The 23,228-nt window shown below is 42.5% G+C and overlaps 2 protein-coding genes across 3 annotated transcripts; one reads left to right on the top strand and one right to left on the bottom strand.

The window, feature by feature from the left end:
- Positions 1 to 726: 726 nt before the first annotated feature.
- LOC115104006 (uncharacterized) lies at positions 727 to 8,819 on the bottom strand. Of its 2 annotated transcripts, XM_065006404.1 has the most exons (3): positions 8,520 to 8,819; positions 7,972 to 8,006; positions 727 to 4,057 (listed from the first exon to the last, which is right to left on the bottom strand). In XM_065006404.1, exon 3 carries the CDS (start codon positions 3,489 to 3,491, stop codon positions 2,292 to 2,294), a length of 1,200 nt encoding a protein of 399 aa, XP_064862476.1. In that variant the 5' UTR covers positions 3,492 to 4,057; positions 7,972 to 8,006; positions 8,520 to 8,819; the 3' UTR covers positions 727 to 2,291. The 2 variants fall into 2 exon arrangements, with proteins under 2 accessions (XP_064862476.1, XP_064862475.1); XM_065006403.1 differs by having other exon boundaries at positions 7,972 to 8,819.
- On the top strand, positions 7,132 to 22,175 carry LOC115104005 (nuclear body protein SP140-like protein). The gene is made up of 15 exons (XM_029625127.2): positions 7,132 to 7,275; positions 9,647 to 9,821; positions 10,065 to 10,280; positions 10,490 to 10,609; positions 12,177 to 12,310; positions 16,308 to 16,355; positions 16,802 to 16,850; positions 17,385 to 17,588; positions 18,291 to 18,430; positions 18,631 to 18,699; positions 20,531 to 20,658; positions 20,791 to 20,908; positions 21,091 to 21,165; positions 21,293 to 21,436; positions 21,671 to 22,175. The coding sequence occupies exons 1-15, from the start codon at positions 7,132 to 7,134 to the stop codon at positions 21,782 to 21,784; spliced, it is 1,878 nt and encodes a 625-aa protein (XP_029480987.1). The 3' UTR covers positions 21,785 to 22,175.
- The last annotated feature ends 1,053 nt before the right edge of the window (positions 22,176 to 23,228 follow it).

Below are 23,228 nucleotides of genomic sequence, written 5' to 3'. Positions count from 1 at the left end.
TACACAGCTGATTCAAATGATCAAAGCTTGATGATTAGTTGATTATTTGGGGTCCAGAGGACCGAGTTTGGGAACCCTGCCTTAAACCTATACCCTTACCCTAAACTGGGTTTGTATGCTTTACCCAATCCCTCCTCCACTATTTTATATTTTTTCTTTACTTCTTTACATGTTTAATTCATTAAAGTTTGTTTTAATAAAATCAAGCTGAGAAAGAAAAAAATGTAACATCTTTCCTTTTGTACCTTGCCAAACCTGACCTTCACCTGACAGATACATGGAGAAGAGATATCCCTACCAGTCCCAAAGTTCGTCAGCGCACCACAAGAGGGATGCCAAATGGGAGATGTGTATATAAAAAATATATATCTTTGATGCAATTTCAGTGTTGTTTGAGATGATTTCACTGCGATGCTGCTCACTGAATCAAGTCAAGTTGCTTGACATAGGCGTTTCAAAGAGTTGTCACTCAGCCTGCCTTTTCGGACGCTTGCCTTTTGGTTGATCCATTTGTGGTTTAGAAAGTGGGTGGGTTAGAAAGGAGTTGCGTGCAGTTGAATCAGTGAAGGTAAACTGCAGTGGACTTGTGATATTTGTGTGTGTTACTGTTAGAGGAATTCTAAATCCCTTTATGTTTAATTGCCAAAACCAATTAAATTCACACTCATTTCTAATTCATGATAAGTTGTAAGTTTATCATTTGCATGAATTAGCACGAGACCAGTCTTAAAAACAAGTTCAGCATTTATTCTTGATGAGTACTACAGCATACACATTTTTCCACAGGTTATAAACTGAACATGACATCATCAGTTTATCCCCCCTCTCTCTGATTCTCACAAGAGCCCATTGTTCATCAGGCCTGGAACGTCTCCCAGACATTTCTTATCTGTCGGACCGGCCACAGCCTCGCTCCCACGTTAACTCCCCAAGAGGCCCAGACAATTAATTCATTCTGCTTACATTTTCAGTAACAGCTTAACCAATAACTTTTACTTTTCATACCATAACATAATAGCATTAGTATAAATGGTTCTAATTAATAATGTATACGTAATTGATCATCTAAACTATAATTTTCCTTTATCAGTTACTTCTGGCCAGAGGGAGAAGGCAATTTGTGTCACGCAACTTGGGTCAATATCTGTTTCTTGTTTTGCTCTTAGGAATAAGGCACCATTGAAAGGAGTGATTTCTGGGGTAGCGTTAAGTGTGAAGGTGGAACAATTTAAGTTAAAATTCCTGGTTTTTGTGATTCATCCCGTTTGGTGCGACGCAGACCTGGTGGGGAGCGTGGTGAAAAAGTCATTGTCAGTCCTTTTGAGTTTTGAGTCAGAGTCTCAAAGTCATGTTAGGATATATTAGTTATACTGTTAGAGCTGTTGTGCAGAATCCACTGCACTGTTTCAGATGCAACAATTCTGTTCATGTTGCAGAAGTGTGTAAGTGGGAGATTCCAAGATGTGGGAAGTGTGCTGGAGGGCATGCGACAGAGGATTGTGTAGTTTCGGTGGATAAAGTTGTGTGTGTCAATTGTAGGGGTGCTCGTGATGCTGGGGATCGGAGGTGTCTGGTGCGAGAGAGGCAGATTAGTGCGGAGGATGGGTCAAGGGTGCTGGATCCTGAGAGGATCCCAGTGAATAGTAGATTTGTGCCAGTACAAAGGAATAGGGTAATGAGTGAGCTTCAGTAAGGTTGGCTTCTTAGCGTTCATAGCAAGGGTTATCAACTGTACCGCAGAAATGGAAAGTTAATGACAGAAAATGGATGTTGTGGTGGCAGCTGCAGAGAAGTATTTGGGTATATGAGATTTGACTTCAGAAAAGTTATAGGGTTTGCTGAGGGGTGGTGTCCCATCTTCCCAGGCTGTTGGCATAGGCAGAAACAGATATGGTCAAAGTAGTAGAATGGGGCAGTGGGTTTTTAATGAGTGTAGGTGACCATTGCAGAGAAGTACTTGGGTGTAGGGCTGTGGCAGTCACAATTTTGTCAGCTGGTGATTGTCAAGCAAATAACTGCAGGTCTCACAGCAATTGACCGTTAATTAACATAAACACATTTAGCATCTCCGAGCTTCCAGACATAGCCTACAAGCCACTGATGCAAACCTTCGGAACATCTACATTTGAAAAAGTCTAATCAATCCATGTAATGTAGCCTACGGCATCACAATATTTATTTTAGACAGGTCTGAGACAAAGAAAATGTAGTCTATTTCAAAAGAACGGAATAGCAAACTCTGAGTTGTCCGCATGATAGGTCCTGATCTGGCTATGCCATATGGCTGTGGGCTACGGGACTGAGGGGCAGCTCGGGACTGAGGGGCAGCTCGGGACTGAGGGGCAGCTCGGGACTGAGGGGCAGCTCAGCACTGAGGGGAAGCTCAGCACTGAGAGGAAGCTCAGCACTGAGAGGAAGCCCAGCACTGAGAGGAAGCCCAGCACTGAGAGGAAGCTCAGCACTGAGAGGAAGCTCAGGCAGGTAGTTGGATCCGGCAAATCCTGGCTGGCTGGCGGATCTGGAAGAGTCTGGTTGACTGGCGGATCTGGAAGAGTCTGGCAGACTGACGGATCTGGCTGCTCCATGCTGACTGGCGGCTCTGGCTGCTCCATGCTGACTGGCGGCTCTGGCTGCTCCATGCAGACTGACAGCTCTGGCGGCTTCTTGCAGACTGGCAGCTCTGGCGGCTCCTTGCAGACTGGCAGCTCCTTGCAGACTGACAGCTCTGGCTGCTCCATGCAGACTGGCAGCTCTGGCTGCTCCATGCAGACTGACATCTCTGGCTGCTCCATGCAGACTGGCAGCTCTGGCTGCTCCATGCAGACTGACAGCTCTGGCTGCTCCATGCAGACTGGCAGCTCTGGCTGCTCCATGCAGACTGACAGCTCTGGCTGCTCCATGCAGACTGACAGCTCTGGCTGCGCTAAACAGGCAAGAGACTCCGGCAGCGCTGTAGAGGCGGAAGGCTCTGGCAGCGCTAAACAGGCGAGAGACTCCAGCAGTGCAGGAGAGGAGGAAGGCTCGGGCAGCGCTGAACAGGCGGGAGACTCCGGCAGCGCATGAGAGGAGGAAGGCTCTGGCTGCGCTAAACAGGCGGGAGACTCCAGCAGCGCTGTAGAGGAGGAAGGCTCGGGCAGCGCTGAACAGGCGGGAGACTCCGGCAGCGCAGGAGAGGAGAAAGGCTCCAGCAGCGCTGGAGAGGCGAGGCGCACTGTAGACCTGATGCGTGGTGCTGGCACTGGTGGTACTGGGCCGAGGACACGCACAGGAAGCCTGGTGCGGGGAGCTGCCACCGGAGGGCTGGTGTGTGGAGGTGGCATAGGATGGGCTAGACCGTGAAGGCGTACTGGAGATCTTGAGAGCAGTGTTGGCACAGGACGTGCAAGGCTAGGGATGTGCACAGGAGGCCTGGTGCGTGAGGCTGGCACCAACTTCACCAGCCGACTAACACGCACCTCAGGACGAGTATGGAGCGCTGACCCAGGTGCCATCAAATCCCCGACACGCTCCGTCGGGCGAATTCCATGTTTAAAACACCAACACAGCAATTAACTCCTTCACAGTCTCAGCTTCGCTCACCTCCAACACCGGCTCTGGTTCTGGTCTCCTCCTTGGCTCCTCACGATAAACAGGGAGAGTTGGCTCAGGTCTGACTCTGCCACACTCTCCCTGAGCCCCCCCCAATACATTTTTGGGGCTGACTCTCGGGCTTCCTTCCGCGCCGCCGTGCTTGCTTCGCCAATCTCATTCTCTCGTAACCCTCTGCACACTGCTCCATCGAATCCCAGGCGGGCTCTGGCATTCTCCCTGGGTCGACCGCCCACCTGTCTATTTCCTCCCAAGTAGTGTAGTCCCGATATTGTTGCTCCTGCTGCCGCTGTTGCTTCTCTTCATACCAGCGCCTCTCAGCTCTCGCCGCCTCCAGTTCTTCTTTGGGGCGGCGATATTCTCCAGGCTGATCCCAGGGTCCTTCTCCGAACAATTCATCCTCCCATGTCCATTCCTCTCTTTGTTGCTCCTGCAGGTTACCACGCCGCTTGGTCCTGTTGGGGTTTTCCTGTGGTGAAAGTTTTCCTTACTTAATTTCAGACTCTCCTATGCCAATATTTCCAACATCTTATATGTTGTAAATAAACACTTTTTAATGGGATATAACTTGTGTCATTATTATAGGGCTGTGAAACCCACAGCCGAATGGCTTCAGACTGAGCATTTGTCACAATTTGTTTCCGGAGAGCAATTTCCAAATTATAACAGCTAGTGTCCATTTATTTACAGTAGTGTGTTGATTAATTATTGCTTTCTTTAGTGGAAATACAGAATATGTATAAAAATGCCAAATATAAACATGTTAATCATTACTGAAACATGCAAACTACAAACAGTTAAAGATAATGAATACATGACCACTAGATACAAATATTTCATAAAAAAATTATTCATACAAAAGTCAAGAGTTGGCTATAACATGAGTACTAACAAAGTGTGTTTATATGTGTGTAAGTGTTTGTGTGCGGGTGTGTGTATAATAATTTCCCATCATAAAAATGGATCCCCATTCCCCAATAAAATACCTTCATCGATACCACAAAAACAATGACCTTTTTGTCTACAAGCGCACCAGTATCACAAAGTATTAAGCGAAAACAGGCATAGAAAACGGTACTGGGTGTAATAAAATAAAAAACATTGTAAGGCTACTATTATATTATAATTATTTCTGTGACAACCTGGTTGATTAACAATATTGGGTTGTTAATAACACATTTTTATATAAATAATGTGGGACACACAAAAAAGGCAGTGTAGAACACCATTGCTCTAATAACTTTCATAAGATTGTTCTGAAGTTTGCCCCCCAAAAATGTATTTTCCTCAGAATGAAGTCACGCAAAAATAATATTTTCACACGAATTAAGCCACACAAAAGACTAATAAAATGCACCAATTCTTCTGAAATACTTAAAAAATATATATTTGCACGAATTGAGTGTGCAATTGTATTGCTCTGTTTATGGGAAGGACGTCTGAAACCTGCCGACCCGCTCATTAGGTCTATGGCGGCAGATTGACACGGTGGCATTTTTTTTAAAGCTAAACTGACCAAGTTGTACCTCCAACAACACATAAAACCTCACATAATTCTGCCCAAAAACAATGACAATTTCTCTCGACCAGTGGCATATGGGCTTTTTAGGTGAGCGCTGATGCCGCCCTGTGATAAGCAATGTCCACTTTGTCAAAGGCAGGGATGCAAAATATTTATCTTATCAATTCCCAGCCTGCATCTCCAGGGTGCTGATGGAGACGCAAAAAACGAATTTAACATAAATCGTGTAGCAGATATAGCATATGGTAGAATGAGTATGTGTCCTTTTCTGTAGTCTACAGGCCGGTGATAGTGTATGAAACTGCAATGAGATGGAAACTTTTTACATTAGGTTTCTTCGATCAAATAGCCTGACCAAAATGGCGCCCAATCAAATAAAAAATGTGCTGACATGTTAACAAACAACATGTCCTAAAAATAGGACAGGTAAAAGTCAAATTGACCATATGGATTGGACCGTCAGGCTACTCACAACTGCTGTCCATTAGTTTCATCCCATGGGCTAAATTGTCATGCTCAGTGGTTTCAAGTTTGTATCCATATTTTTTTTTTTATTGAAAAGGGAAATACTTCTGCATTTCCCGCAGTGTCAACACATTGCAAATAGGCTCAGGATTAGTTGGGTAGCTGATATTCAGAGTTTAAATATCGCTTTCGACTAATAAAGCCAATGCAAAGGCCTGCTTTACAAACTGTGGGATTACCATATCAATGGGCATTCATAAAATTCCATTGCTTGTGGACATGGTAGGCTACACCCCAGTGAGCACGGGCCAACGTCTTCTTGACGTCTTTTTGTTGTTGTTCTTGTCCGGACCTGCAGTCTTTTTTGGTGTGTTTTACAAATGGTGAGCCTACCACATAGATGAGCATTCCTAAAATTCAATTTCAGGTGACACTGTAAGCTATACCTCAGTAAGCACTGACCGACACTGATGCCTTTTTTTGGTCTTGTCCAGTTGTCTTTTTTGGTGCCATCTGGACCAGCCTTGATTTGGCTCAAACGTAAACGTATAAAAAATAATGTATTTTCAACTGTCATTCAGAACCCAAAAATGAACCATTAATGAAATGGCTATGGCCATGGCTACCAGGAATATGCATTGTGTCGTCCCCCCGCCAACCCCTCTTTTATGCTGCTGCTACTCTCTGTTGATCATCTATGCAGTCACTTTAACTAATCCTACATGTACATATTACCTCAAATAGCCTGAGTAACCAGTGCACCCGCACATTGACTCTGTACCGGTACCACCTGTATATAGCCTCGCTACTGTTATTTTTGACTGTTTTCTTTCTTTCTTTACCTATCTATCGTTTACCCGAATACCTATTTTTCACTTAAAAACTGCACTGTTGGTTAAGGGCTTGTAAAAGTAAGCATTTCACTGTATGGTCTGTATTCGGCGCACGTGACAAACACATTTTGATTTGAACCTGATTTCAACATCTGGAAAATACGTATTTTAACCTTTCATTCAGAACCTACAATGAACCTAACTTCGACATCTTGAAAATACGTATTGTAGACGTCTTTTTAACGTCATTTTGCTTACTGGGACTATTCTGATAAGGGGCGGCAATTTTGTGGTCTCGCCTATGGCGGCCGGGATCGGCCGGTCACATGAGCATTTTCACTTTCCAAACGTCATTTGAAGTGGGTTTCAGTGCAGGCGGGAGATCTATTTTATCTTCGAAAAGAACAATAGCAACATGCTGTAGGCCTACAACGGAAAACTTTTTTGATTACGTCCATCGTTCTAACTGGAATGTAGCCTATTTTCGTCTCGATTGCTTTTGCGCGTCTATCATCTGAATGAATCATTCCACCCTGGGCCTGAAATTGAAATGTAAATAGCCTACAATCATACTTTCATTTATGAATCTATACGTGCAACCCAATTTTAACCTGTTCATTAATTATTAAACTGTTAATATATTCAGTGACCTGGTAAATATTGGATTTTTTTCAACAAAGAAAACTGAATTGAAGAGGTGAACTACAGTTACGATCGGCGCCAATGGAGACGTTGGCTTTTCTGACAGATAAGCAGTTACTGCAGTTTTTACGCTGTAGTAGGACAGAGATGTCGTGCATGGTGCAACCACACACCTTTCTTAACCAGCTCCGTGACCACCACCTCATTCCGGAGAACATGTACAAGGTGAGAGCAGTAGAGACCGCCAAATTTCCAAGGTTTAGACCTACTTTTACACCAGAAGTCTGTATTCAACAGCTTAAAAAACAACTAGATTGTTGAAATGTTTTCATATTTAGTTTAATGTTTAAAGGGTCTAGTTTACATTAACTCCCTAGTGGTGCAAAGGTCTAAAGGCATCACTACAGACAGACACCCTGGTTCGATTCCAGGCTATATCACAACCGGCCGTGTTTGGGAGTCCCAAACTAGATTGTTGACGTCTTTTTGTTGTTGTTCTTGTCGGAACAATTGGCTCAGCCTCGTCCGGGTTTGGCCTGTGTAGGCAGTCATTGTAAATACGAATGTGTTCTTAACTGACTTGCCTAGTTAATTATTTAAAAAATAATAGGCTATGTGCCTTAATTTACTTTGAAGGGGTCATCATGAATTTGACAGTAAATTATATACAGCTCAGGGGCAAGTAAAATGTTGTATTTAATATTAAAGTACACCTACTGTAATATAAATACAGTATCATAGCAAGTACTGTGTAATGACACAGTACAATACTGTAAAATGTACTGTATTAGGCCTATACTGTAAATGCTACCATCATCGAAAGGAATTAATGATTGGATGAATGAATTACATTTATTGAGGTGAGGGTTTGAATTTCATAGTATTTTACTGTAATTACAAGGGATTGGTGAAATATTTTACCAAGTACTTAGAAAGAGGTCATCATCTGATGGTGTCTGTGAAGGAAGAAAGTGGTAAGCAAGTTATTTCCAAAAAAGAGATTTTCACCAAGTCAAATACATTTATTGTGTTAGAGGTATCATGATGCTTTTATCTGAACCAAAGTAGATCATTATAATATTGTTCTGTATATCAGTTGGAGTCTCTACAAGCTTTAATATGAGATCCTAAACCTAGCATAAAAGTGCATCCTTGTAGCTGTGTGGGCTAATACAGTCCAAATGTTTCCCATCGGGTAAATTGAGCCAATGGCAAGTTGAGCAAATTGAAGTCAGTTGTAATGCAAGGCATTATTGCTGGCATATGAGGCAACAATAGGGCCTGGCCTATGCTAAAAGTGTTTTTTTTTAAGTGTTTGTTAGGTGTTAAACCTGTGTTAAAAGATTATTCAAATTATTAAAATACAAAAAGTGATTGCGAATTGTGTTTGGGAAATAAAGATTGACATGGTTTTAAAAAGGTAGTGGCAATATTTCATTCAGTAGACATTTTTAGGAGGCTTAACTTACCTCGTAAATTGTGCCAAGAGACCACTTTTTTTGTGACTAGCTATGTTTTCAAAATTGTAATGTTTTCCTGAATTCTGATAATTTCCGGGATACACAACATCCTGAAATATATGTAGATATCTTTGTTAGAAAGAACACTATATTTCCCTTGACGGAGTGGTGCTGAATGTTTAAAAAATGCTCAACTTACCCCACACTCCCCTAAAGCATATGAATTAATATTTGGTGTTTTATAGTGTTACGTTTGATACCGGAGCTCGGAGGCATGTGCCGAAATCGCTAAGCAGCTACTTCGAGGTAGTGTGCTGATGTGTGTATCACTTTTTCACGAGTGCGTCATCAATGACGTCCGAAGCTTCATCTCATCACATGCTTTTTCAGACCGCGTGTTACAAAAAACGAAATCCCACTGATTTCTTTGTGGTTCTAGCAGCTTACCTGTTAGAGTAGAGAACATTCAGGGTTGTAAGGGTATGAGTTGGAATCCTGTTGAAGGCTCACTATTTTGAAAATGGTTTTATGTGAAACACTTTCTGCACTGTTCAAATATTTGTATTTATTTAGTATAGTATACGTTTCTGTCTTAAGCATCTTAAATAATGCCATAGATTCAGTTTTTGAAAAACAGTAAAGATGCGAAGCTGGTATTCCAACTTACTGCCACAATTTACTGCCGCGCCACAGAGTTCAGATGATAGCAGTGGATTAAAACAACGTCTCTCTGATAATCATACGCTGCTGTTTATTGTTAACCAGCAGATGTCACTAATGTGCATTGTGAACCGATAATGAAGATCAGTTTTTCGCTAGAGGTTCCTTGAGGTTCTCCAGGGTTCATCGGTTCAACACTAATTCTAAGAGTGTACTGTGTACACTAAGACCATTCACTCTCCTATTACTAGCTGGGTACAAAAAATATAAATAACACGTCTTTGAATGTTATTGTAAAAGTGGACATTGGAGTTGATGATCATTGATTTGTAATATGCTCATGAATTCCTGTCTGTCACATGAACTGATTGGGATGGTAGTTGCTTCTAGAGAATCAATTCTATCACTCTACTCCAGCCAAAATTTGTTAACCCCCACAAATTGGACCATGGTTTTGTATTTGACCCCTCCTGCAGAAGCTGATTTTGATTAGGAGTAAGGAGCTGAGGGAGAAGGGTGTGTACCGGGTGTTGGACTGGGTGGAGGCAGAGAGGCCCGACAGCATCAAGGTGTTCTGGAACTGTGTGTTCAGGGATCACCTCCTACAGCAGTATCCCACGTTACGCCTGCTACGAAACCGCCTGCTGGACGGTCAGTCCTGGAGCCTTCACTCTTATTACTCTCTTATTACTCTCTTATTATGGCATTTGTATGGATAGGCTAATATCTATATATAATTCTAACTCCTAGTATAATATAAATGTAGTCTCAATGGTGGATACTTTGAAGTTGAGGTTCAAAGCCCTGTCTAATTTGTATTTCTAATAATTATTTATTAGGTGTACATGAATTAGGTTGCATGGTTTGCTCAATGTTGCCACCAATCCCTTGTAGGGTCGTTCACATTCTATGAGAAACTGCCAGAGAAGGAAGAGGAGGAGGATAAGAAGAAGAAGGCTTCAGCAGAAGGAGGAGAGGAGGAGGAGGAGAAGACAGGAAGGAAAAAGAGGAAACAGAAAAAGAGAAGTGCGAGTGCGGAGGAGGAGCAGCCCAGCACATCCACCCAGTCCACCCCCAGTCAGAAGAGGAAAGTCCAGAGGCTCAAATACTGTGAGTCCCCGGCTTATGTTCCCTGGGGTAAAAGAGGAGGCCTTGAGTAGGAAAGTCTAAAGTACCTCTAACTTCAAACAGACATTTTCTTGAGTAAATATTGACTCTTGAATTCATAGGGTAGGAAGTAGGTTTATTGTTTTGGCGGGGTGAAATATATATATTTTAAGTCAAATCTTAATGACTGTCCCCAATGTGTCCCCATGCAGGCTCTCCTTTCAGGAAGGGGGAGAAAGCTGACATCTGGACCTGGCCAATCTACAAGAGCCAGCTCCCAGTCACCTGTGGGGACAAAGAAGGCATGCTCAACAGGGACAAGCTGGCCAAAGGTATGTCATAACAAGGACTTTATATTATGTGTTTGTGTGTAATGATGGATGTGGTTTGGCTGAATAACCTTGCCTGAGACCTTAAAAGTGGCAATCTGCAGTTGCTACATACATTTTTGGACTTACACATTTATGATATGTGCCCATTGATTCTTGAAGAATATAACTCATGAGCTTAGTTCAACTGTTTTACCCCATCAGAACAAAATGTTGTATACGCTTGTTTTACTCCAATGTTTGTAAACAAAGTACATGTAAACAAATTACGTATACCCTCAAAACATGGTTAATGCTATATTGTTAATAGCATGGATGGTCAGTCCTTGCCTGTAAACTCTATAGGTAACATGCAACCATGGTGAATGTGACTGTAGCCTACATCAAATGTTGCAATGGTAAAAAGTTGGATATCATTTTCACCTGGCACGATCACATTGCCTACCACAGGAGGTTGGTGGCATCTTAATTGGGGAGAACGGGCTCATGGTAATGGCTGGAGTGGAATGATTGGAATGGTATTAAAAACATCAAACACATGGTTTCCATCCGTTCAGCCATTATTATGAGCCGTCCTCCCCTCAACAGCATCCACTGTTGCCTGTTCTAATATGTTGACATGCATATTTTTTTTAACCAATTCTGATGGTTGTTTAAAGCGGAATTTTGACAATATTACCGTTATATCAACACTCTCGTCACTCCCATTTAACAACTCTGAATCGCTTTGGCACACAAGGCATCAAGTCACTTGCAGATAATGTTGCATACAACATTGTAAACAATGTTTGAAAGGTCTATCATTTTCATCGAACACAATCAAATTTAACATAAGCCGTAGATGCCATCAATTGCCCAATTTATAGGCGTGCCCAATTTAAACAGATTTTTTTTAACAAAGTGATGTTGGATAACTTTGACATGATGTGAATAAATAAATAATCAAAAGAAAAACGTGTTTATTTATTAGCCTAGTGTTTATAAGTATTTAGGCATATACTTGTGGAATTGGCCTCATGTGAAATCATTGTCAAATGCTCAAGAGATACTGTTACATGTACAGTAGGTCTAGATCATTTATGGATTGATCATATACAGCAGAAATATCAAAACATTATTTTAACAACTCCAAAGTAATTGCATGTGGCGCAGGAACCACTGACTCGCTGCATTTTTCTATTATCAAGACACCTGCTGGTAACTCTTAACTTGTTAGGACAGGTGTCCTAAAAATCTGTTGATTAGGTGTGACTTTTATGATTAAGGATAGCTTTTATTTTTTACCCATCAGCACTTACAATAAATGTTCCACTCTGAGACCCTTTGTGAATACGGGCCCAGATCTAGTGCATAGCCTTTAGTGGGTTAACACAGTATTGTGATGTGCAGGAGACCCAGGTTTCAATCACTGTCAGGCACATGTGTACCACAGTCTATTTGACTTTGCATGGTTTTAATTTGTGGTGGTGTGTATGATGTCTGACTTCCTCATTGCATTGTCTCAGGGGAGAGGTGCATTGTGGTTCAGGGTTCCTGGTTGATGTCTGACTTCCTTATTGGTTTGTCTCAGGGGAGAAGTGCATTGTGGTCCAGGGTCGCTGGTTCACCCCAAGTGGCTTTGAGGAGTTTGGGGGGAAGAAGAGCCGTAAGAACTGGAAGTACAGTATCCGCTGTAGAGACACCACTCTGGAAAAACTGATCCAGGTACAGCATATATTTTTATCTAATTTATTTGACCATTTAAAAACACAATTCAACCAGATGTGATAACACAGGAAAGTTGAACAGCTTGGTCACTTTTCATACTCTAATCAGGCCTATGTCATTTGGACAATGTTGCCATACACTACACTCTGGGATATATATAGGTCTGTATCATATAGTCTGTATCATATACAATATCATATAGGGGAGACGGGTTGGTTGTCACTCTTTTTACTCTTGTGTGTATTTCTCAGCACCAGTATATCTTACAAAACTATTTTCAATATTAGGAGAAACACAGAGGTCTTGGGTTGAATTGTGGACTGAACCTTTTTATCTTCATATCTAATTCCAACATGGAGTCACTGTAAGACCTTTAAACAGGTTAACATTCCCAAGGCCACAGGGTGCATACTCAGAGCTTGCACTGACCAGCTGGCAAGTGTGTTCACTGACATTTTCAACCTCTCCCTGACCCAGTCTGTAATACCTCGTATCTTCAATCAGACCATCATAGTCCCTGTGCCCAAGAACGCCATGGTAACCTGTCTAAATGACTATCGCCCAGTAGAACTCACATCTGTAGCCATGAAATGCTTTGAAAGGCTGGTCATGGATCACATCAACACCATCATCCTAGACACCCTGGACCCACTCCAATTCGCATACCGCCTCAACAGATCCACAGATGACGCAGTCTCAATCGCACTCCACACTGCCCTTTCCCACTTGGACAAAAGGAACACCTACTTGAGAATGCTGTTCATTGACTACAGCTCAGAGTTCGACACCATAGTACCCTCGAAGCTCATCACTAAGCTAGGTACCCTGGGACTGAACACCTCCCTCTGCAACTGGATCTTGGACTTCCTGATGGATGCGCCCAGGTGGTAAGGGTAGGCAACAACACATCTGCAACGCTGACCCTAAAGACCAGGGCACCTCAGGGGAGTGTGCTTAATCCCCTCCTGTACTCCCTGTTCACCCACGACTGTGTGACCAAGCACGACTCCAACACCATCATTAAGTTTGCCGACAGCACAACGGTAGTAGGCCTGATCACCAACGTCGTTGAGATAACCTATAGGGAGGAGATCAGAGACCTCGCAGTGTAGTGCTAGGACAACAATCTCTCCTTCAACGTCAGCAAGACAAAGGACACTGATCGTGGACTACAATAAATGGAAGGCCAAGCACACCCCCATTCACATCGACAGGGCTGTAGTGGAGCCGGTCCTGAGCTTCAAGTTCCTCGGTGTCCACACCACTAAGGATCTATCATGGTCCAAACACACCAACACAGTCATGAAGAGGGCACGACAATGCCTCTTCCCCCTGAGGAGGCTGAAAAAATTTGGCATGTGCCCTCAGACTACCTGCATTGACCCTTTTGTTTGCAATAACACTCTTGCACTGATTCTATGCACACAACCTGGACCTGGACCCACACATTCACACATTCTTACACTGACTCCTTGACACACACATACAAACAACTTTTAATTGATTTTATCAAATGTTTTCTCCCCAATTTTGTGATATCCAATTGGTAGTTACAGTCTTGTCCCATCGCTGCAACTCCCGTACGGTCTCGGGAGAGGCAAAGGTCGAGAGCCACGCGTCCTCCGAAACACGACCCGCCAAGCCATACTGCTTCTTGACACACTGCTCGCTTAACCCGGAAGCCAGTCGCACCAATGTGTCGGAGGAAACACCGTACAGCTGGTGACCTGAAGTAAGCGTGCATGCGCCCGGCCACCACAGTCGCTAGAGCGCGATGGGACAAGGACATCCCAGCTGGCCAAACCTTCCCCTATCCCAGACGACGCTGGGCCAATTGTGTGTCGTCTCATGGGTCTCCCGGTTGCGGCTGGCTGCAACACAGCCCAGGATTCAAACCCGGATCTATAGTGACGCCTTCATAGAATGGTCTTTGATCGCCAATGACATTGTTGTGAATTGCAAAGCAGGCCGTTCATAAATTCTGAGCGTTATCATGTTCCTTAATTAATTCACGACACAGAGCGCACTCAGGACGCACAGAGCACATCCCGACCATAGCGTCGTCAAATCATACAAATGGCAGTCAAATGAGAATTCAAATGACCATCGTTGCTAAGCTTGCTAGATAACCTAATAATAAACGAATGTCAGAATATTTTGGCTTGTTGATGATTCGTTGATGACCAGATCAGCTCATGGATAACTATTTTGAAGAGTGCAAATAGTTTAAATATCAAGGTATCTTAATATCCATATCTACTCTCATATCATTTGTTGATCACACATTCTCTACCGAAGTTCTCATATGGGCAGTAAGTACGAGACAGCGCAGAGAAGAGGGGGACATGTTATAACGGTATTTTGACATGCGTAGGCGAGAGACGTGCTTTCAGAATGCAACCTTATGTGTCACCAAATTAAGTTAAGAATTTTTCATGCATGACAGGAGTCAGGATTTGGGGTTTCAGTGGGATAGGGACTGGATAGGAAAATAGCCTAGGCTCTAGGACAGGAGAAGATAACAATTCAGAGGCATGAGGGAAAAGGCTAACAGACTTCATGTCTGTGAACAGAGACTCATATGTAGTGAATTGTGCATAGACCTATCAAATTTGTGACTCTCTGAAGAGTCACAATGACAGCTTAAGAGGCACACTTTCTTTTATAGGCTATACTGTAGGGGTTTCCTGTAGGGTTTATTAACTGCATTCGGGTCGCATGTGCAGACCGGCAGTGTCAATTATGCGTGTACTTTGAATTCATGCCGACTTTGTGTGAAGTAAATACGCTAGGCTAAAGGCTGGCCTCAGCCGGATCGTCGGGCTTCCATGCCTCAGCCGGCTCACCAGGCTCTCACGCTCCTGCCGGTTCGTTGGGCATCCACACCCCACCCGGCTTGCCCAGCGCCCATGTCTCGGCCGGTTCTCCCAGGTGGGGGTACTGTAACGTCTGCTCATGCTCCCCCCCCCCTCCCCCCCCTAGCGCTAGAGGGCGCCAGGCTGCCCAACATCACGCGCTCCTATCATCCATTACGCACACCTGCCTTCCCTCGTCACGCGCATCAGCGATATTGGACTCACCTGGACTCACTCATCACTTGTTATTACCTCTCCTATATTTGTCAGTTCCCCAGCTCTGTTCCCCGCTTCTGCATTGATTGTTTTTTGTCTTTGTTTTCTTTTATGCTGACGCTGTTCCTGTCTCATTCCATGTCCGTTATTTCTTAAATGTTTGACTCCCCTTAGCTGCTTTGTCTCTCCAGCGTCATCCATGTGACAGAGAGGTTCAATGCTTTAATATTTAATCATTTCAGCCCCCTGAATTCATATTCATTATATAAATAGGCATGTTTAATTTAGCCTTGCTTACCATTCCAAATAAAGTGGAATAAAATAGTTCGGTGTAGGCAGGGCCATAAGTAAATCGATAAACTGGGATAACGACTAAATCATTTAAGATGCTAGTTCACGTAGCTTGACCTAGGGACTCAGAAATAGGTTTGAAATATAGCTCTCCCTTTCCTGTTTTCAACAAACATACCTGTTCATGGATACTAATTAAAACATTTACGAAGAAATATCACACTTTTCCCCCCTTGTACCTATACGAAACATAACTTCCCCTCACCTCAATGTTTTGTCGTGCTGACATGAATTAGCCAGGTGAATTAGTTCTGTCGAAGAATTCACACATTTTAACTTAAACATTACAAAGCGCCATTTAGATTGGTAGTAATTAGCACGGTGACAACCAACCCTTGAGACAACCACCCCCGGTCTCCCCTAATCTTACCACAGCATATCGGTTTATCATTACATATACCAGAAAATTGGGCCAGACGGAGCAACAAACTATAGCTATACATTATACCCTTTTTGTTTTTCTGTAAAGAAACTAACTGTACAGGTATTTCACTGATATGTCATTCAACACTAAAAAGCAATGTCTGTCTCCCTTTCTCTACCCCCCCCCATCACCATCCTACCCACCTCAGGAAGGCCATTTATCTTCACCAGACTTTAAAAGAAGAAAGTGTGCACAGGTATGAGACCAATCTTTCATATACCACATCATCTGGATCAACAAATATAATTAGACTATTTAGTTGTGCAAATGCCCTCAAATGCTTACTACATCCACATCATACTGTATATCTATATAACAGTTCACCCACATCATTCTATGTAAAAAATGACTTTATAATAACTGAATAAAAAAATTGATCCTTGCCTTTATCAACCAAATATAATCCAGGTCCTCACAAATTAATAGAATGGTAACATCATGGCAATTCGGTTTTTGTAAGTAGAGGCTTATACCATACTGGGCATGGAAAGATGTGGGACCATTGAAAATGCAAAGAAAGTGCTGCATCGTCATAGCATCTGAATACATGTTGTTTATGAATGTAAGTCACCTTACCATATTAGATAAAGAAGAGTCTATTATGTTTATTATACAACTGGTCTGTCTATTTTTCCTTTCTAGGCCAAGAGAGCACTGTTTTCCTCCAACCAATCAGCGGGCTCAATTACAGGTATGTACACCAATCACAACTCAATGGAATCTTTCTGAATCCTTTAAAAATGACTATCTGGTAAAGGGGATGATGTCTCTCTAACCATGTGTTTTTGTTGTGTCACGAACCGGCTCGAAGTCCGTAACAAAAAGGGAGACAACATGGAGATAAAGAATAACAAAATATATTTATTAACTGAAGTAAAGTAAATACAATTAACAATGGTTTGTGTTTAGTCAGTAGTGTAAGTGAGTGGCCGCGTGTGTACATGTGATAATTAGGGGTGTTGAACGGTGCCAATGCAAACAAACCAAATCTGTCTGTGTCTGCATGGAGAGAGTCTCCCCAATGAATGTGGAAGAAGTCTATTTATCCTGGGACACACCCGGGCCCAGGTGTTTCCCATGTAGCTGACGACCCTCCCAACTCCGCCCACCGGCATCCTAATAAGGAAACAAGAACAAAGAGAGAATACGGCAGACAGAGTGGGAGGGTCGTCACAGTTGCTATAAGGTTTTTGACCCTAAACGTCTTTGTTTATCTTTACTTCAGGATCTGAGGAGGATGATGGTGAGGAGGAAGAGGAGGAAGAAGAAGCTGAGCAGGAAAGAGAGGAAGGAGAGAGAGGAGAGCAGGCAAATACTGCTGGAGGAGAGAGCAGTGCAGGAGTCAGCCATGGTGTTGTGAAAAAGTGTGTCTTCAAAGTCACCTGTGGAGCCATCAATGGAATGCTACATAAGGATCGGTTTGCATCAGGTACATATTTTATTCTCTCAAGGTTTAATAAACTTCAGAAAATCCTATAGCTATTGCCATGTCTCAAACTATTGGAGGTACTGGAGACACTATTACATGTTGGCAACCCTCTTTCTCTGGCTGCACCTCAAATACAGCCCCCACTTAGTGCTTTTATCAAGCAGAAAACCCATTTCAGCTGATCCACAAGGCCATGAGATGTGACTGTATAGTTCCCTTAAGGAAAAGCAGCTTCAGTCAGACTGCTTTCACTGTGAGAGCTTCCCATGTGTGGAACTCACTGCCATCAGACACACGTAACTGCAACACACAACCTGTCTGTAGTTTGAGGTGTGTAGATATTGTTTGTTCATTTTCTGTCTTTTGTTTGGTTGCTTTTTGTGTCATTGCTCTGTCTGTCTGTGTTCTAAGTGTTAGTTGTCATATGTTGCTCTCTGCTCTGTATGTGCTCATTGTCTGTCTGTACTGCCCAACGACTACGGTTGAACATTTGCTGACTGTCTAAAACTGGCACTTTTAATGAAAATGTCCTTGTAAAAATAAATGTAAATTACCAATTTTCGCTATTGTCGGTAATACACTACAGGTTCTTTTTCCATAGCCCTATGTCACTCTAGTCAGTTGTAGTGAAACATATTGGATTTATAATAGGGTTTAATTAGAGTTTTTTTCCTTTTGCCCTTATCTTTTCTGTTGCCCCAGGGTCGTGTGGAAAGAGCATCCGTACGGAGCTGTGCTGGATGACCCCGATGAAGTTTGTGACGGAGGGGTCAGCTCTGGAAGATCCCTCCTGGAAGAAAGACATCCAGTGTGACGGGAAACCACTCAGCGTGCTCATCGAGGTACAGAGGGAAAGAGAACAGAGAGAGAGTGAGGAAAAGAGGAGAGAGAGAAAGAAGTGTGTTTGGCACTTACCAACCTACTGTACTAGGAATGGCTTAAGATAGTCTGGCAGGTCTTTAAGGACCTGTGATGAAAACGTTTCCCTTCTTCAAAAACATTTTTAGTACTACTACTGTTTTTGTTTGCTTCTAATTTTCAGAGTAAGCTCTTGCACATCCACTCTCTCCTGTGTAAGTGCAAGCTGTGCAGCTCCACGGTCAAAGACCAGGTAAGTTTCCCCCTCCACCCTCAGAAATATGGTGGCACTCACTTACCAATCAGCCAATCACATTGGTTAAACAAATGCTTCAGTTGTAAAAATGAAATTCCAAGATGTTTCTTAACATTACTGTATAAGGAATGAATGAATGACATTTTCGTGTGAAATCATCAGTTGGCAACCCATCCCTTACAGTATTTAATTGACACATAACAAACATTTCAATGATTCAGTGATAATTCAGTGATAATTCTTCTGGTGTTCTGCGAAGTGTGCACCGCATAAATAATGAAAAAATAAATCAGTACATCATAGTAGATAAGGTTATGCAAGCAATAATATTAACCCTCGATCAGTAAAAAATTATAAAAACTAAAGAGAAATTCAACAGAAGGTATTTAAACCTGGTCTCGCACAAAGAGAAGATTCAAGTGTGAGACAGGCCTACAGACACACACGTGCACTTTGCTATATTGTCACGGCTCTCGTCGTAATGAGGAGCTGACCAAAGACGCAGCATGGTAAGTGTTCATGATTCTTTATTAACCAAAACACTTGAACAAAGTGGGGGAAAAAAACAGTTCTGTAAGGTGCATAAACAATACAGAAAACAACTACCCACAAAACACAGGTGGGAAAAAGGCTGCCTAAGTATGATTCCCAATCAGAGACAACGATAGACAGCTGTCCCTGATTGAGAACCATACCCGGCCAAAACATAGAAATAAAGAAACTAGAATGCCCACCCTAGTCACACCCTGGCCTAACCAAAATAGAGAATAAAAGCCTCTCTATGGCTAGGGCGTGACATATCTAGGAGTTAAATACTTTTAGAATGTAGTTATAGGTCACCCTTTTTCTTTTATTCCAGTCTTTATCAAAAAATTCAGCAAACAGAAATACACAATGGACAAAAAAACATTTAAGTTTCTCCTCATCGCTCAGCCACATATTTAAGGAAAGTGTAAATATCGTGGTACAAAGTGCAATAGATTTTTGTACAAATGTTTTCAGTCAGACTGCTGGAAAAGGTCCGACATTTCGGTTGCCCAGGCTCCTCCTGTGAAAAGATCCCATTGAAAAACTTTTCTGGCAATTGGCATATCCAACAGTCTATTCCAAAGTCTCACCATACACGCCTTCCATCTCACCTCATAGGGTTCCCAGCCATTGTCCCCAGTTATTGCCAGTATAGGTGCAAACATGTAGACACCTAAAAAATAAGTTCTGCTTTGAGATACCTCTTAGCAACTCGCACTCTTGCTGAATTAGTCCAGAACAGGACACACGTCTGATAAAGTTTGGAATATGTGGCATAACTAATATCTTTGACTGTTTTTGTTTTTCTAAAAGCTCTACATGCTGAGTCAGCCAGGGCAGATGTGCCGTATTGAAAGGTGGTCATACAGTATGGTCATCAAAAATAAAGACCCAAATATTTATAATTGCTAGTAAACTCAAGAATGTCTACAGCGCCACAAAACTAAAAAACTTATCTTAGTACTTGGATTTCTAAAATGCATTAAAAAATCGAATAAATTAAAATCATGATTCCCCATCTTTTGCACCAATTGACTGCACATAATAACATTTTCCGCAGGTCTTGTTCAGTTTCTGCCATCAAAATAATATAATCCGCATTTCAACATATCTTACTCTAGTATTTAACTGTTTAATTTACTTGGCCAAAACATTAATAAACATAGCAAACAGAATCGGTGATAAGGAGTCTCCTTGTTTTTACACACAAGGGTGTGGGAAACCAATCTGTACGAAATTCGTTAACACACAAACATGAAGTTGGTGCTTGATTGTTAACCAATCTCTTCTGTCTTGGCAGCACGATCAAGATAACGATGACGACTGCTTCATCTGTAGAAGCCAGGGCAGCTTGATATGCTGTGATAAGTGTCCTCGCTCCTTCCATCAGAGATGTCATCTTCCTAATGTGGATGACGCTATGCTGGGGTGAGAAGAGTAGTTAAGGGTTGATGAGAGAGAGAGTAAGAGAAATACATTTGATACAAGAGAGGTCTGTTCTGTGTAGGTAAACTTAGCTGTCAGCTAATTTGTGCACTATTGAAATGTGTGTTATCACAGGGATAATCGTACGTGGATGTGTACATTCTGTGTTCTGGGGGCCAGTCAGTTGTGGCGCTACCCCAAACAAATGACCTACCAGGAAGCCTTGACCTGCCGAATCTCTGACCACCTACTGGTGAGGAGCCTGTATTAATGACTACTACAATTGGGCCAATTGCCTCCAACTTCCTTCAATCAATCAATTACTCAACCGATCTGTCTGTCTGTCCATTATAGGCATCACTATATACTTGACATGAAATAATTATTCAGGATGAAATGTAAACACTCTCTGACCAGTCACGTTTACTCTGACAGGAATGCCAGTACCTCCTGCTGTGTCTGTACAAAGAGGACGAGGACAACATCTTTGTGACAGATCCTTGCATCAATGTAAGTTTGCTTGGTTCTCTCTCTCTTTCTCTCTTTCTCTTTCTCTTTCTCTCTTTCTCTCTCTCTCTCTCTCTCTCTGTGTGTGCTTATCAAAGTTCACATATCTCCGTCTGTGTTTCATTGCCAGGTGAGAAACTACACCAGTGTGATAAAGACTCCGATGTGGCTGGGCAGGGTTGTGGAGAAGCTGCAGCAGAATCTCTACAAAACAGTGCAACACTTTGTGTCTGACGTGATGTTTATCTTCACCAACTGTGCCACATTTAACAGGGTAAGACTGCACTATTGCAGTATCCAATGTGAAGACTCAGGGCTAACATTTTGAAAGAAAGTATTGGAATTATGCTAGTCAACTTTACTTGTGCTAATGCATGAATAACACTTTAACAATGTGCCTTTGCTTAATCCATAACAAAGCTGCATTAGGCTAAATGATTTGTATTTATTGTATTTCTAGTTTGTTTATTATGTTTTCTATACAAATTTGTCTCTTTTTTTTCTGAAGGATAATGCAGAGTTCCGTGAAATGGGCGAAAGATTGAAGGATCTATTTGAGAGAGAGTTCAAGAGTACATTCAGCATTCAACTTCAGCATCCAGCTGCATCCAACAGCCAGTAGAGCCTTCGTCAAGTCTGTACTGTTATCTCTCTATGAGACAACAGGGAATATTCACCATGCCCTGGTCCTTCTATACAGCCTTTATACAGACTTGTACACCAAGTTGTACAGATCTTATTTTCCATGCATGTACATTATTTTCCATCTAGTCCTTTAATGAATTTATTTCATTCATTCTACCAGTCAAAAATGGGTGTGATAATAATTTAAATAGAATGATGGTGATAACATTACATTTCATACAGTAAATGTTGCTTTGCTAACTTTTCATGCAAAACCTTAGACTTCCTTACCTTCCAGGTTTCATACTTCTGGTTAAGCCATACTAGATTTATGTCCAGGGATTCTGTCAAAAATAAACTAATGAATTTATAAAACATTGTACAACGTACTGTAGGTATACTTGTTTGACTTTGTGTAGCCTACCAGAATGTGGTTCTGTTGAGGAGAATATCAGACGGAGCAGCAGCGCTCTCTTCAGGGCAGTTTAGGCAGCACCACAATTGCCAGCAGCGAATCCCCTGCGCAGCAGCGTTGCGCAGACATGCTTGATAAACGATGCAGACATTTCTCTTCAGGTTGTTGTAAAGCCACAGCTTCGAGAATGCGAATACTACAATAGTTGCTTATGTTGGGTTTGTAGGAACATTTCTTTATATCTAATTGAAAGACAAAAACAGCCACATAGGCAGCCTATTTAGACATGGTTGAGCGAGCCAATAGCCAATTAAGTGCTTAATGTCGTTTAAGATCACTGAAAAGTGAAGACTCGAGTCCTTTGACGAAGAAGACGGTCCAATAGAAGACCATGCAGGGTATTCAACACAGCATGGGCGGCTGGCAACTAAAACGACCAGCAAACCCATTGTACTGTGTAAATTGTTGGTACTGTATAATCAGACAGACGTGGCATATTTTTCAGTCTTGTCTCACAGGAACTTTTACTTTCGAACTACATCCGATCCTCGTTTGCTAAGTCAAACGACACCGCTGGTTCTGCTCACACTGCCCTACCCTGTGCTCTGACCTCTTTCTCCCCTCTCTCTCCAGATGAAATCTCGCGTCTTGTGACGGCCGGCCGCCCAACAACCTGCCCGTTTGACCCTATCCCCTCCTCTCTTCTCCAGACCATTTCCGGAGACCTCCCTTACCTCACCTCGCTCATCAACTCATTCCTGACCGCTGGCTACGTCCCTTCCGTCTTCAAGAGAGCGAGAGTTGCACCCCTTCTGAAAAAACCTACACTCGATCCCTCCGATGTCAACAACTACAGACCAGTATCCCTTCTTTCTTTTCTCTCCAAAACGCTTGAACGTGCCGTCCTTGGCCAGCTCTCCCGCTATCTCTCTCAGAATGACCTTCTTGATCCATATCAGTCAGGTTTCAAGACTAGTCATTCAACTGATACTGCTCTTCTCTGTATCACGGAGGCGCTCCGCACTGC

The sequence above is a fragment of the Oncorhynchus nerka genome, linkage group LG21 (genome assembly GCF_034236695.1).
Source record: "Oncorhynchus nerka isolate Pitt River linkage group LG21, Oner_Uvic_2.0, whole genome shotgun sequence".
In the NCBI taxonomy this organism is placed as follows: domain Eukaryota; kingdom Metazoa; phylum Chordata; class Actinopteri; order Salmoniformes; family Salmonidae; genus Oncorhynchus; species Oncorhynchus nerka.
The sequence above is the reverse complement of the archived record's forward strand: the minus strand, read 5'-3'. Positions and strand labels throughout refer to the sequence as shown.

Bases quoted from the DNA above. Each gene is read 5' to 3' on its own strand.
- LOC115104006 (XM_065006403.1), bottom strand. From the start codon at position 3,491: ATGGCACCTGGGTCAGCGCTCCATACTCGTCCTGAGGTGCGTGTTAGT.
- LOC115104005 (XM_029625127.2), top strand. From the start codon at position 7,132: ATGGAGACGTTGGCTTTTCTGACAGATAAGCAGTTACTGCAGTTTTTA. The intron at 10,281-10,489 runs GTGAGTCCCCGG...GTCCCCATGCAG, and splicing joins AGTCCAGAGGCTCAAATACT to GCTCTCCTTTCAGGAAGGGG. The intron at 10,610-12,176 runs GTATGTCATAAC...GGTTTGTCTCAG, and splicing joins CAGGGACAAGCTGGCCAAAG to GGGAGAAGTGCATTGTGGTC.